This window comes from Ambystoma mexicanum, chromosome 1q (assembly GCF_040938575.1).
Source record: "Ambystoma mexicanum isolate Mex_15411 chromosome 1q, UKY_AmexF1_1, whole genome shotgun sequence".
Taxonomy (NCBI): Eukaryota; Metazoa; Chordata; class Amphibia; order Caudata; family Ambystomatidae; genus Ambystoma; species Ambystoma mexicanum.
This window is the reverse complement of record NC_090922.1, coordinates 1,123,467,049-1,123,482,966: the sequence shown is the minus strand read 5'-3', so window position 1 is coordinate 1,123,482,966 and position 15,918 is coordinate 1,123,467,049. Positions and strand designations below refer to the sequence as shown.

At 42.0% G+C, this 15,918-nt stretch overlaps 1 protein-coding gene across 3 annotated transcripts in view; it reads left to right on the top strand.

Moving 5' to 3' along the window:
* Positions 1–15,918, top strand: part of EEIG2 (EEIG family member 2) — an 847,845-nt gene that overhangs the window by 203,487 nt on the left and 628,440 nt on the right. For all 3 annotated transcript variants that reach the window (XM_069641869.1, XM_069641870.1, XM_069641871.1), the window contains exon 2: positions 3,645–3,765. In XM_069641869.1, the coding sequence (XP_069497970.1) occupies positions 3,645–3,765 (121 nt within the window). The remainder of the gene's footprint in view (positions 1–3,644; positions 3,766–15,918) is intronic.

The window sequence follows — 15,918 nt, the reverse complement described above, 5'->3', positions numbered from 1 at the left end:
GTTATTGCTAATGGGTCTTTGACCCTGCGATAGAAAAGGACTGATGGGCGATGCGTGGGGCGGAGCCAAGTTGGGCACGTGCCGGGCCCCGCGCAGGAAAGAGGAGGGACACATTTTTTTAAAAAATGTGGATGCTTTTTACAAAGTGCTCCGGTCCCATCCCACAGGACGGAGAGATGACCCATAAGTATGGAGGAAAGGGGACTATGGACTAGGAGTAAGGTGGTCACTACGGTGAGTAACCTGGTAATTGTGCCTTCATCACTAAACCACACAAAGGTGGACCAGTTTTCCCCAAAGACATGAGTAAACTATGGATGCCAGAATCAGTTCGTGTTCACGATTGCAAAGTTAGTATGCCTAATTAAGCCGTTGCCATATATTTATCCATGACACCTACCAGGGTAAATAAAGGAACAATGGGAACCAACTTGCAAAATACTCCCAGAACAGCCATTTTACAAAAGTGGTTTGGGTTTTTAGATTTTAATAATATATTAACCCATTGCGCCACCACATGCTTTAGTTTCTTATTATCAGGCATCGAATTTGTGGCAAAACATATTTGACAAGTATTGCAAACGTCGCCCCAAATGAACTGGCAGTTTCTAAAGTGCAAACAGCAACATGTTTTTTCTTTTTAAAACTCTGCTCAAGCAGGCATGGCTTAGTCTTCAAGGCATGGATAATGCTTGTATTTTTATCATTGCCCTTCAACGTGATTGTATTCCTATGATGTTGAATCTGGTCGTGATCATGAGTTGTTGCATTATGATTCGGTCACCTGCAGTTTTTTTGTATCATCAATATTCGTTTTAAAAATTCCTGCCACTTATAGAGTCGGATACTGAATCTGCCGCTTTAAAGTAAACCTGCATGGTAACATTCTGGTGACGTTGATAAAGCGCAAGACACTGCATCAGTAACACAAAAGTAGAGGTACTGAGCAGAGGAATATATTTTGTGTGTTATTTTGTGATACTGATAATATTAAAATGTTGGATTGGTACAGATGTGTGGTTTGTGGGCTGCAACACCAATGACAAGGCTTTGGTGTGAGTTGCAGAGAAAATATGAGGGGTTAAAGGACGTATTTATATGGAAAAAAGCAAAGGAAGGTATCTGTACTTTTTCAGAGGTACTTTCTGCCCTCCTGGCCTTGGGTGACTGGGAGCCTGGAAGTTAAGGGGAATAGGCTTGCAGGACGGGATTGGATTTAACTCCCTAAGGAATGGTATTTAATTAAAAAACAATCCCTGGGGTCGTTGGCTTTTGAAGCAAAACATGTAAAATGCTGTATTCACACATACTGCCACCACATAGAAAACACAGCCTGTCAAATCACAAAAAAGCGGCACTTTCAAAATATCAGCCGAGTGTACAAAGTACAGGTCTATGTGGAAAGAGAGATAACATGGTCAGTGATGAAGTATAGTGCATTTGGTCTGTCCTGTAAAGTACTGTTTTACTTCGTTTACCAGCCTTTATATAGTTCCATGACTTACCCATTTAGACTTGGTTTTCCACATCAAATTATTTTTCTTCTTCACTTTATTACTGGTTCTTCAAGGACTTTTATTTTTTTCATTTCGTTATTTTTAATTTTTTTCTATGGGGTGTAGGATTAGAGGGGCACTATGGGTACCTGTACACAGGAATAGCATGACCGGAATGTCCCTACCGGCGTCTACCTTTACTTTGCAAGTGAGTACTCATTACCCACCACTAGATGGCAGACTTTAAACAAATACAAGCACCAGAAAGACTATAAGTAACGTTTGTCAAATTTTTCAATGCCCTGCTGTTTTTGGGAAATGGAGCACTTTAGGAGAATTCTTAAATTTAAAAATATTATCATTATTATTTATGGTACACTCTTTCATTTAGAATACTGAACACCACAGAATATTCTTTTTGGGATGTATTTATTCTGTTGCACTCTATTCCCCATACAAAGCCAACGATTGTTGTTGGCTTTTTTTCTAATCCTTTTTCTTTGTCGTAACCAGTCCTGGATGCAGTAATCTGAATGGTGTAATAACAATACTTGTAACATTTTGGAAAAAATATATTTACTTTTTGATAGGTGAATAAAGTATTTTTGGACTGAATAAATAAGAGTCTTGCTTTACCATCTTATTTATTTATTCATTTATTCATATTTTTGAAGCGCACGCTCAGCCCGTGGGCATCGTGGCTCTGTTAACATATAAGCATTTGGCTGGTTACAGAAGGAAGGTTGTTAAAGTTTACAGGCATATTGAATTACGGTATCATGTTTCAGATATATGTTTACAAAGCATTAGATTATCAGTATCATGTTTTAGTTACAAACTTAGCAGTGCAGACATCATGGCGTTTAAAATATGTGTTGTTCATGTCGGAAGGGAGGGTAGGAGGTGATTATGTGAAGAGCATGGTTTTGAGGGATTTCCGAAAGGAAAATAGTGAAGGTTCTGCTCTGAGAAAGTTAGGGAGGTTGTTCCAGAGCTTAGGTGCTATGTGTGGGTAGCCAATGCCTCCAGCTTTAGCTCTTCTTATGGTGGGAACTAGGAGTTGGTTGTCATGGGGGGTTCTTATAGGACGAAGGGAGGATTTCCTGGTGATTTCTGCTAGGTAGGAGGGAGCGGTATGATTGATACATTTGTGTGTGAGGGCGAGTACTTTGAAGTTAATTCTTTCTTTAACTGGGAGCCAGTGAGCATTTCTTCTGGCCTGCGATACATGGTCGAATTTGGGGATGTGCAGGGCAGCGCGGAGCGCATTGCTTTGGACTGTTTGGAGTTTATTTAGATTTTTAGTTGAAGTGCCAGCTAAGAGAGTGTTGCAATAGTCTAGCCTGGCTCATATGGTGCCTCTAGCGATGGAGAGGCAGTTGGGAGTGGTAAGATAGGGTTTTATGGCGAAGATGAGTTTGGTGGTCAGTGCGGAGGAGGAGGAGATGGCGTTGACCTGTCTTGTCATGGAGAGAGTAGCGTCTAAGTATACTCCTAGGGTCTTCACAGCAGTGCAGACAGGTATGTTGGTGTTGTCGATGGCTATGTGTGAGTAGTCTTGGCTGAGCTTGGAAAGGATTTCGCTGGGGGCCAGGATCTCCGTTTTGTCTCCGTTAATGCAGAGGCCGTTGATCGCCATCCATGCTTGGATCATGGAGTAAATGTTAAGGAGGGCTTCTGTGTCTTGGGCATAGTCTCTAGTGAGGGGGAGGGGGAGGAGGACTTGTGTGTCATCGGCATAGTTAGTGTAAGCTATGCCGAGGGAGTCCAGTAGGTCGAAGAGGGGTTTAGTGAAGAGGTTGTAGATCTCATATACGATTGGTGGTAGAATTCTTTGAACCAACTGCGAAGGATTCGTTGAGTGATATATGTAATCCCAATACAGCATAAATGTAATTGTTTATTCTCTCATTCTTTTCTTTTCACAACACCTCTACCTCCCCTTGAAACACAGGTGTAAAGCTAAATGTAGAAGGCCAAGCATGAGTGAGTTTGCTATGTACACTGGTGGCTGTCCATGGGATGTTTGTTTTTCACACCCAACTAGAACATCTGGGGGAAAAACGTGGTTTCTGGTATCATAAAACTAGCTTTGTTAATCTACATGATCGATTCATAGATTTGTAAACTGTTTTGTTTGATTTTCAGGGAGGTAGTGCAAGCAAACTCTGTTCACTGGAAGAAGAGGTTTTCCTTCATGTGCAAAATGAGTGCCAGTGCCACCTCCGGGATCTTGGATCCATGCGTTTGCAGGGTATCTGTACGGAAGGTAATGTTGGTCATTATTTTATTAAAATAATATATTCTGTCACAGCCATTTCTCTCTACGCAATGTTTTAATTTTCCTTCACGAGTAGGGCTGTATTTCTAGTGCTCTTACACTTTATTTCTAGTGCCCACTCTACTTGCCTTACCATGGTGTTCACTTAATGAGTTCCTGACTCTTCTCCAAGTTGCAGAATGACATGAGCAGCCAAGGCAGCCCTTCAGAAGGAGTAAACTGCTTTAAATCTACATTAAATACCTTTATTATAACGCAATAATGCAAGGCCTTGCAAAATTTATGTACAAACATATTTGTTATTTAATAAAATGAAGTCTTGAAATTCACTTCAAAATATTCAGGTAATTACACTTTTAAAAATAGCTTGAGGCAAAAATACCAAAAGTGGTGTGTGGTAAGGAAGAAGACACACTGGAGGGTTAAGGAACAGCTTTATTGCAACCAACCTGAGCCCAGCAGGACTCCACCAGTACATGTACTAACCGCTCTTCTGTGTAACATAGAACCCTCTCGCAAGTAAACAAGGAGTTGTTCAACAGGAATGGAACTCTACCGTGGTAGGATTCCAGGTAAGCTCAAATACACATCATAACATGGTGTTCCTTTTCTCTGGGTCTCAATATGCTCTAGGACTATATGTTCAAATATTGCACATTAGTCCAACAGGCATTTTCGTAAGACAAACAGGTCGTAGAAATGCAATTCCCCCCAAGTCACAATGTTATGTCTATGGGTCCAATAAAACAGTGGAGCAGATTTATCATATTGAGTTAAGTAATAGGTTTGTACACAGCATCCTGAAAGCAGTTCAGTCCCAAAGAAGACCACCAAGAGGGCTAAGAGGACTCATCCAGGCCAAGCTTTGCACTTACCAAACCAAAGGGGAGAGATCTCGCCATTGGTGGGGAAAGTCTAGGTTGGTTCTGGAAGGGGCTGGCTCAGCAGGGGAACCCTACCGACCATGGGCAATTGGATCAAACATTCGCAGGTGGGTAAGGGGATCCCCTACAAGAGATATACCAAAGCAGTCAGAGATGGTTGAGTGAAGATTCTACACTGTGGCACCCTATGAGTAGCAGAGGGGAAAGTCATGGTTTGACAGCCAGGGTGCGGTGTCTGCAGCAAACTACCCCAACAGAGCAGCAGAACTGCATTCCCAGCTGAGGTCCGAGGTACCACCTGAAAAGTTCACTCAGTGGAAGGGCGACTCAGCAGCAGATTTAGCAATGGTGACCCTTTGGCTCTAAGGTCACCAAGCATGCCAATGGAGGTCTCCACGCCAGAAGAATTGCACGGGGATAACCACGGGTATGTATTGTTGAGTGATGAGGCCAGCAAAAGCTACAGCCACATCGGAATGACTGAAGGATGTGTGGATGGTTTTACAGGTGACTCAGCACAGGGGAATTCTGAGAAGGGAAAAGTTACACCTTAAGGATCCAGTTCTCCACATTGGATCAGGGGAAAGAAGCACCGAATACGGTTCCTTTGCTGTCTTATTTTCAGCATCCTAAAAGCTCTGTCACAACGCTTCCGTGGTCGCCTTTGGGTCAGTAGTCTGTTCATCGCTTCAGGATTTATTTACAGCAGTTTGCAAAGGTTATGGTGCTGAGGGTCAGCTTTGATACAATAACGCAGGTTTAGAGAGCAACCATTACTGCTAATCCTGCACACATGCACCATTTAAACTCTGGAGACCAGCTAACCTGTGCTAGCTGACGCTCACACTCATTCACACATGCACACGCCTCTATGAAGCATTCTACTAGGTAAAGTCAGGATATGTGGATTTCAGAGGAATCCCAGACTACCAGCTCCTGCAATCGCACCCAGCCAACCCCACACGTATTCCTTTGCGAGTTCCTCGCTGAAGCTTGCATCCGGAAAATGGCCCCATTCCAACTGGCACACACAAATGCACACCAGGGTAATAAAGCACAGTTGCCCTGGTAACTGGATTTCACAACACTAGCAGCTCCGATTTTGGGCACCCCAGGAAGGAAAAGGCTTCCCGGGTGCCAAAATGGCTACACATTATGAGGCAACTATTTTAACCTGCCAGAATTCTGAACCAGTGGAGGTGTGTGGGTCAGTGTACTGACCCAGGGAGATTAAGGTTATCTTGTTGGTAGCTTCCACCTTTGGAGTTCATATGGATCTCCAAAGGACCACATACATATGAGTTGTGTACCTAGTGTAACCTGGCTTGGTTTCATTGAGAACACAGGACACCAATAAAGGCAAGCAAAGTGTTGGAGGGGTCTCTCAAAAAGAGAGCAATAGAGGACTTTCCCCTTTTTTATATAAACATTTTTTTTAAACTCACAAACTCACTTTTTTAATTACCTTTTTCCTTTTTTCTGGGTGCCATTATGATCTAGCATCCCTAACACAAGGGAAATTGTCAATTGCTACATTCCAACTGGATGGATAGCTTCTACTTTGAATTATGTTCCTGAACAGTATCAACAGGATTTTGGACCAAAAAGAACTCTATTGGACTTGAATATGGTGTTTGTGCGATCATTTGGTCCCGCAGCTCTTGAGGTAGACTACCTCTTTATAAGTTCTGATATTACTTCCCCAGTTAAAAGTAATGACCACTGCCCATTGTCCTTTAGACCTTCCTCACCATTACCAGGAATTTTATAGAGTTCTAGAAAATGTTTTATCTAGTCCCCATTCTGACACTGAATTACTTAGTAGTTCCTTGGTTCTTTTTATCAGTGTCCAAGATGTTTGCATTGTTAGACACCAGAGTACTAAGAATAGCTTCCCCTCTTTTTCATATCTCAAATGTTTAGACCCCCTCAACCAGTTTCGATGGTCTGACTTCAACTTATTCTTGAGTCTCCTGAATTCTGGAATTTATTTTGTTTTTTTTTCTCAAAATCCTAACATTTTATCTTAATTGCTTCTTTCTAAGCCAGATATTCTCATCAAAAACATAGGAACGAACAAACCCGATTTACGACCCATACATATCGTTTCCCAAATTAATTTCATGAAGTTCTCTTCGGTACAGACTGATTAACCCATCATGAATTCATTTCGATTTTTATTTAGTTTTTTCCCATCTGCTCTAAACCTTTGGATCCTATTTCCAATCTGGTTCACTTCCAATTTCTGCACTATTCTTTTCAAAGCCTCGATGCCTGTTAGGAGAAATCTTGCAGTTAACATATTGCGGTCATCTTATCGGTTGTCTTAATTTGCATATGTGTACATTGCTGAAACAGGTCTCTAGATAATACTAAGTAATCAATGACAGAGTTAGACATATTGTTTTTCCATGTTGAGGCTAGTTGAAAAGCCTCATTAACAATTCTATTCCCTATAGATGGTTCCCAATCTTGTATATAGTGTCTCCAGAGCTTACCATTTTCCTTCGAAATTTGATTTTTCATCAATTCATTGTGAATTGGAAGACAATGGGAGTTTAAATCCCTTGCTATAATTATGCTTGCCTCCTTTTTCAAAGAGCGTGCTTCCAACAGAACTTCAGATAATTGTGATAAGAAAAGATCCTAGTTGGAATTTGCGGGGTTTCAATACAAATTGACCAAAAGTATTCATCCCTTTGTTTCACCTGTATGGCGGTGCAAATTAACAGCCAGGATACCCGGATGTTGGTTTTGCAAAACATCTATCTTGCTTATCCTGGCGTTTTGCACCGCAATCAACACACCACCAGATGGCCTACCTACAGAGTTGCATAATGGTCCATTATTGAGAAACCATTGATGTTTAAACTCGTCATTAACTAGTTAATTGTCTATTTTGTGAGCATACCATGTTTTACATTCAAACAATATAAATCTGAACATAATTTATCTTATAATATGTACTCTTAAGGGTGTCGAAGAAGGAAGCTGACACAAAGGTGCCATGGTTTTGGTTATACACTTTTATTACTCAGATAGAAAAACCTATGTGTCCCAATCTCTTAAGAGGGATTTCTTTGCCCCAAACTAAAAGTAAAGGAATTATCAGAATGTCCGTCAAATCAGAGTTCCACCATCCTGTGTTAAATCCAACTCTAACCCTCACACTAGAACTAAAGGATAAACTAACAAAGTGCCTTGTTCAGGAGAATGTTTCCCTTCTGCTTCTTGACCAGTGTTCAAAGAATTTTTTTTTTACAACAGAAATGGCAGGGAGAATGCCGCCCTTTCCCTGGTGTCTCCAGTACAACTCTCAGCCCAGAGAGATACCACCCTTCTCCTGGAATTACTTGGCACAGTTCACCATAAGGTCAGGGGGGAATGACTCCCTTCCCCTGCCGTCTTCAACACAAGTCGTGGACTTGTACCAGGAGAATGACTCCCTTCTCCTGGTGTCTTTATCACAGCTCTTTGTTTGGTGGCAGTGTGAAGGCATCACGAAACAAGACACACACAACAGATTCAAAGTTCAAATAAAAGATATTTATTAACTCAAATGTCAGGATGGTTCAAGGCCTAACTTGCCCTATTCTAAGGTGGAATTTCCCTACCTAAATAAACTAAGGATAGTCGAGTGAGTAAGTTCAACAAAAGTCTGTCTGTGTCCAAAACCTGCACTTGCCCTCCCAACAAAAGCTAAACTATGTGTAGTGATGTCAGCCACCAAAATAACAGTGTTCAAACTAAAGTTCTGAGCTTCTTCCAGCTCCAGGTTTGCTCTTTGCTCCCATCCCCAAGTTCAATACAGTTCCAACAAAAGGGTCTCTGGGTTCCCTTCCACAAGTTCAACGCGGTTCTTTAGGCATCAAAATCGCAGTCTCATCAACTTCTTCGGTTTGCCTTTTCTTTCCAGTCATTGAACAACTTTTGGCCAATCAGTCTCAGCCTTTCTCTTAGGACTTCCTTGACAACACTGGTTCCCTTTCTGCTTCTGTGTTATAAATCCACTTATACTTCTGGTTCACTTTACTGGCTTCTTGCCTTTATCAACATGTGACTTTCATACACTTTATTCTTGGTATTTTTCCTGGTTACCACCTTGCTTTGACACTATCCAATAGTGTTTACTTTCTGCTCTTTTCACTTTGTTTGCAAATGCTGTTTCTTTAAATGGATCTCTTTCGCAAATGCCCCTTGCTTTCAATTTCCTTCGTGCAATATTCTCATATCCTTTTCTTGAACTCTGCATTCAAAACGTATTCATTGCTTGTCAACTTGTTCTGTATTTGGTCATCTGATCCATTTATCAGCATTCAAAACTCATTACTTGCTCGGCAATTTGTTCGATATACAATAGTCTGCGATTTAGTCTCCAGACCCATTTATTATGTATATTTGCTTGTTCAGCATTCACCGCAACCCATACCATGCCCCTGGTGCACCCCGGCCTGAATGAACCTTTACTGTCACTCACAGGTGTGCGGTGGCTCCTCCGGGTGCTCTGGTCTCGCTTCTGGGCTCATGCTGGCTCCTCACTCCCGAGGAGCTCCGGGGAGCAGGGCTTGCTTTTTCCAGCATCTCATCGTTCCCCACTCCCAACAGGGAACACAAGCCAAGGGGCTCTGTGCAGCTCCAGACACACTTGCGGCCCACAATTGCCTCAGCGTCTTCCTGGCTTCTTTGCTGTCAGCGTCCTTTTCACCTGCCCATACTCTCCTCGCTCGACCTCGGATGGCTGCGCTCTCCGGGCCAACTGGTTCCCTACTCTGCTGCTTCTGAATCTTCTTATACACCTGCAAAGATTTAACAGGTTGCAGGTAGGAACACTTAGTTTCCCTTGCCTGACTATAGTTATTGGGGCATGCCTGACCCTTCCACTAATCCTCGGGCCTCTTCCTCATCTCAGTGTTAGAGTGGTGAAATGACATGCTAGTGTTCACTACTCTTAGTCGCCTCTGCCTCGTCCCAGTACTATAATAGTTTAAATAGCACTCATCTGGAAGTGCCTGGCTGTTGGGCTGTAGAACGCTGCACTCCTTACTCCCGCTAAACCTTTGCTGTGTTGTGCCCTGGCCGGCCTCAAGAGGAAGCCTGCTGTCTGTGGAAACACTGCCACAAGCAGCTACTTCGCCTGCAAACTCCTCCCCTTGCTCCGTCCGCTGTTTACCAGCAAATCCAGTCAATATATAAAAAGCCTGGTGGGTTGTGAGGTGACGGGGGTGGGGGGAGGTAGTATGTGCATTGATTAATCATTTTGTATGTCCTCATAGTCGTATAATATTTTCTGAAACACTAACAACGACCCTACATTTCTGAAGTTGCACGAATAGTGACGTGTTTGCATTACTGTTTGTTATGCGTCTGTTATCTTGCACTCTGTAACGCTGTGATTCCAACACTCTTTCAGTCTGTTTACTGCTTGTTGGCTACTCTTGCGTCTTCAAGTGTGACTCTATTTTCTAAGTGGACGCACAGTATTGTGAATGTGGTCCTGTGATTATGGTTGGAAGCTTACGAAGCGGCTCTCTATAGCAAAGTCGATTCCAGGCTTAAATCTTACCGCTCCAATACAATCACATGATTCTAGTCAAGATATTGTCATGCACGTGTCGCATGATGTATTATTTAATGAACGCGCCATGGACACAAACACTGTCCCCTATAGACCGCAATCACTGGCGGTTGAACCGAACGACAGTCTTAATGCACGTAATTATATTTCCCCCCCTCACGCATACACGCTCCGAGTACTACCACCGAGATTAGTGCCACTCAACAGCCGGGATACGTGAGTAGTATGTTGAGGACTGGTATTACTGTTGATCATGCTAATTTAAGCTTGGGGCAGACATTTAACAACGGTATATATGACGTTTCAATTTTGGCACCCACCCTGCAAAATGAATAGGGTAAACAATGCATAATCGCCTTAGATCCTGCCTCGCCAATGGTGTTCTTACCTTCTGGGGTCGAGAACATTTGTCTACACAACCTACAGCGGATAACACCATGGACCCCACGCGTGGTCTTCCAAGTCATTACATATCTCTATCAAGGCGGCCCTCTATGAGTTCACCAACGTTCCATAAGCAAACGACTCGCCCGTGTCCTGCCTCTATAGTGCCAAAACAACTATATGATTTTTCTGAGAGTGATGGCATGGACCACTATGCCAAACAAAATGACAGTCAAGGATCTGTCCCACAATCTAACAAATCTGATACTTGCATTCAACCCAAAGTAGATGCTTTCTCTTACCCAGTCATAACTAGCATCCTAAACTTGCTTGACAAAGGACATGATTTGACACAGGTCCATCTTGACACTCTTAAATCTATGATTGCGGACTTATCTTGCAACTGGAGGGTCTCATGTTAGCCCACACCTCCCACCAGTCAGAGAAAATGGGTATTCTCGACTCCCTCATCACAAAACATCTCGCTCCAGTTGCTCCCAAGGTAACCTGCAAAATTACTGAAACTTTGGGACACAGTGCACCTGGTGTGCTCACTGGGCAGTCTTATGCGAACGTCGTCTCAGCAGATGCCGTACCACTTACCCCAATTCCAGAAACAGGCTCTGCCATGATTTTGGAAGCTATTTAGCTAAATTCCATAAAATTAGACTATGTATTTCGCCATTTAATTGCTCAACGCTCCAGCTCTCACCATGTCAGAGAAGTTTGTATTCCTGCAGGTGTCTCGGGTGACTCTGACCCCGGGACTTATGAGGACTCTCCCAACAGTTCTACACCATTAATTGATGTCATTGGCTAGCAGCCACTCAAAGTTGCTACATCTGTCGACTTATGTGAACAATTGGCTGCTACTGAATCAAATGCTGTTGAATTAAATAAATCCTGCACTGGCAACCTCTCCAATGACTCAAACGCGCAGCTATATTCACGTAAAATGAGGCATGCCCATGCAAAAGCGCTTAAAAGAAATACTAAGAAAAAAAACGCATCGCTTCTCAAGATACCAATAATCGAGAAAAAAAACTAAAACAAAAAAAGATCACCTGGGAAAAGTTGTGCCCACAATTCCAATGTCAAAAATCTTGCCAATATATCAAATAACAAAGCAATAATAGATTTAAATCAATTGAATGATGAATCGAAATTAGTTCTCACCTTAGATATGCAGAAAAGACAGGATGAACTGCCGAATAACACCGCAGTAGCGGGTATATCTCACATACTTGAAAGTGGTGAGAAAATGCCAATTCATCCCGTATCATCTTCCCTCAAACAAGGGCAACTTTCCAACTATTATCCCATGACTTTGAATAAAATCACTGGAAACTCTTCTGGATGCAACAGCACAGCTCTTCCCATAGATGACCCCTCAAAGGGTCCATCGGCACTTGAAGGACTGTCATTTAACTTCCCACAGCCAACATTCCTTCTGATACCACTCTTGCCTCTGTGAAAACTGTTTCCAGTACCCAATACAACGTGAAGGCACACGTCCACATTCCTTCGAATACTACCAATTGCAATGAGAATACAGTACCTGAGGGGAGTTCCAGCATCACAACCTGATAATAAATCTAACCCCAATTTAGTGAGCACTGATCCAGAATCGAGTTCATCCAGTGTTGAGAGCTCTAAAAATGTCAAGACTGGGATTGAGGCCAATGGCTTTGCTTGGGATACTATGTACATATTAGGATGGTGCAGTGACCCTGAGCAAAATGGTCAGCAGAGACTTAATCGCTCTTTTCTCTTTGATATATTTAAAGGTAGCCTGCAACTCTGAACACTTCATTCGGATGACAGAGTGTATTAGGTTGGCCAATCATAACAACTACTGCATGATTTGTGCACCGCAATCTGTGATTATTTTAAAACTGTTGTGGGAACACAGAAAAGATTTCGGAATGCGTGGGCTATTGTTTGAGCTATTTCGTACAGTTGAAGAGGCCACGGAATTCATGGAAGTACAACTGCTACCCACCACGTATAATTCGTCAGGAGACACCAATAGTCTAATTGCTCTATCTCGGAATGTTGACGTTATAACACAGCGTTCCTCTTTAGTAGGGGCTGCATCTTATATCTCTTGGTTAGTCCCGTTTTGTCTTCTATTGTAGAAATGGCTAAAGTGACAAAACAACCCTAGCCTATCGCAATTTAATATTATTTCTTGGAATTGCTGTGGCCTTAAAAACTTTACGACTTGGCTAGGCGTAACCTCTCCTGATGATTACCCAAATGTTCTTTTTTTGCAGGAAACTATGTGCTCAAAACGTTTTGTTGTTGACGGTTTTACTACCTTTTGCGCTCCAGCTGTGCAAGGTGTCGTTGGTCGTCCTTCAGGAGGGGTTGCCATCTTAGTCAACAATTCTTTTAATCATCAGTCTCAGGTGATTTCATGCTCCCACCAAATACTGGAGATTGAGTGGCATCCCACAGATAAGCCTGCATGCGCTTTCTTATTGATTTGCATTTACTATAATCCAGCAAATCAAACCTTGGAGGCTTTCTTTTATCTTCTAGATGTGGTCCTGGAAGATGCTTGTTTTAACAATCTTACTCTTCACATTATCATTGGCAGTGATCTGAACTCCGTGTGTGTGTGTGCCATTCCAAGTCTTATGGGTAGCTCGAATCGGAACTATCTTACGCCTATGGTAAAGAGGGGCGAACATTGGCTTCGCTATTTGTTGGAATGGAATATCCATTATGTGAAGTTCAAGATGGCCCACCACTTGGGAACTTGGGTAAGAGGTCTTGCTTCTTCTTTTATCGACTACTTTTTTGTTTCGATAGGACTCTAAAAATGGTGCACTCGGTAACCATCTTGGACTCCTCTCTTAGACATCACGCCCCAATCCTTCTTCAGGTGTATCTGAAGAGCGATCTTTTAGTGTGCGACTCCACATTGGGTTTAGTTCAATCTAATGGTATTCACACCTCTGTGCAATGGCATCCTCGCGTGTGTAGGGAATTGGCCTACGTAGTAAATGGGGATGCTTGGCGAGTGTATGAAGCAAATTTAGTGTCTTGTAATGCTTTATTAAGGGAGGAATTCCATGGTGATTAAAAAACACATCCATGCTATACCCAATTCCCATAGGTTCCCCTTCAGTCCTTCAATTGCTGGTCTCAAATGATAAAAGAATTGTAGATTGAGGTCCCTTATCCAACAGAATCTAGGTGAACATGATTATCGCGAAGCAAAACCCAAGATCTGCCTAAAATATCGTAATCAAATTAAAGTGCACAAAAACATCAGTTTCATCTCTAGGGAAACCAACGGATGATGTGCCTTCTCGCAAAGCACGATACCCGCAACATCTGGTTCATTCTTAATGGGAAAAACGTTGAACAAGGCAATCTAGCAGCTTCCATTTCATCCCTTTTTTGGTAACATTACATTGGTGCTAAATGCAATCTACCGCTGCGCTTTTTGGCACATGACTCGCTAGAGGAGATCATTTTAGCCATACAGAGTTTAAAATTTTCCAAGGCGGCTGGGCCGGATGGGAATAGATACCATTGTGTATTCTTAAATCCAACCCCCACTTTTGGGCAGCCATTCCCCTTACGAAATTTGACAACCTATTACGTTCTAATACGATTCCAGGCTCTTGGCTGAATGCAATAATTATTCCCATTTTTAAAAAAGGGAATCCACACGATCCTGCAAATTTTAGGCCTATTGTCTTAATGGACACCTCTGCTAAGGTATTTGCTATCCTGCTGATTCCTTTATTCTCAAACATAACATTTACTCTAGGTACCAAGTAGGATTCCGTAACCATATGGGGACCTCTTTAAATGCCACCACGGTCGCCCGCATACTTGCTAAATCTAAACAATCCAATTCCGTCCCCATATATTTAGCAGCCTTAGATCTTTCCTGCGCCTTTGATACAATAATACGTGAATTACTTTGGTCTAAATTACTGTCTGTGGGGTTTTCACATAGGCTTGTGCAATTGATTGCACTGCTTCATCACAACACGGCTTTTCAAGTCAGGATCCCACAAGATGGTGCGTTGACTCCTCCCATCTCAACCCCAACTGGAGTAAAACAAGGGTGCAACAGTGCCGCAACTATGTTTAATCTATATATTTGCAACATGAATAAACTCTGGAATGTGCCATCTATGTATCCAGTGAAACTTGGAAGAACTAAGCTTCATTGGCTATGTTTCGCCGATGATGACATTTTTCTGGACAGGACACGCTATGGTCTTCAAAATAAGCTGAATACATTTTATGAATATGCCACCATTCATAATTTGAAAGCCAATTTTGTTAAATCAAAGATTATTGTATTTAGTCATCATAAAAAAATCAAATCTTATCAGCATATTGTGGGCGCAAGAATCAAACGTCTAAATAGCTTGCGTTATCTTGGATATATATATTATCTGACGCCAATTCAAAAAGATCATGGGCTTTTGGTTTAAAAGAAAAGCTCGTCCTCTGACGTTTATGATGAGAATAATATTTAGGAAACACTGCAAGTTTTCAATGCTTCCAGTCATTAATTTTGATATGCTATAGGTAGAACCTATATTATTGTATGGGCTGGATTCCTGCCTATTACAAGTGGATGATATTCTAAACAGTATCCAGGCCCAGATGTGGAAACATACATTAGGTCTGGCATCGTCAGTACTTAACACAATAATTTTGCATGAATTGGTCTTCGCTCGCATCTAGATGGTCTTGGCGTAGATTAGCTGGATACGCGAAAATATTGGTTCCATATCGCAATTCACTCTTTCAGGACCTCAATGAGATCATGAGAGAGGGTAAGTCGCCATCGATGGTAACATTTATTGACCATATGAACACAATCTTGGCTGAAATCAATTATTCTACCAATGATCTAGCAAACGTAAAATGCAAACTATATCAATACGACTGGATTAGAACAATTGAAAGAAACAACTCCTATACAACGTACTCGGAGTATGCATTGTACCCAAGAAAGAGGAATGTACTATCGCCTTATCTTATAAAATTTCCATGCGACAAAGCAAGATCTGCGTATCTCAAATTCCAGCGGAACCAATATCACACATTGGAACGTACCAGTAGTTGGTATAAATCTTCACTGGGCATTTGCAAGTTGAATTGTCGATTTTGCACAAATCTCGTTCAGCGGGAAAGTTTAAAACATTTAGTTGTATATTGTTCTTATTTTTAATCTGATAGACGCAAATGCCTAGGCATCTATTAACCACAGGAAACGGATCTTGCTAGAATTACATTTTGGGAAAGATGGCTCTGGGG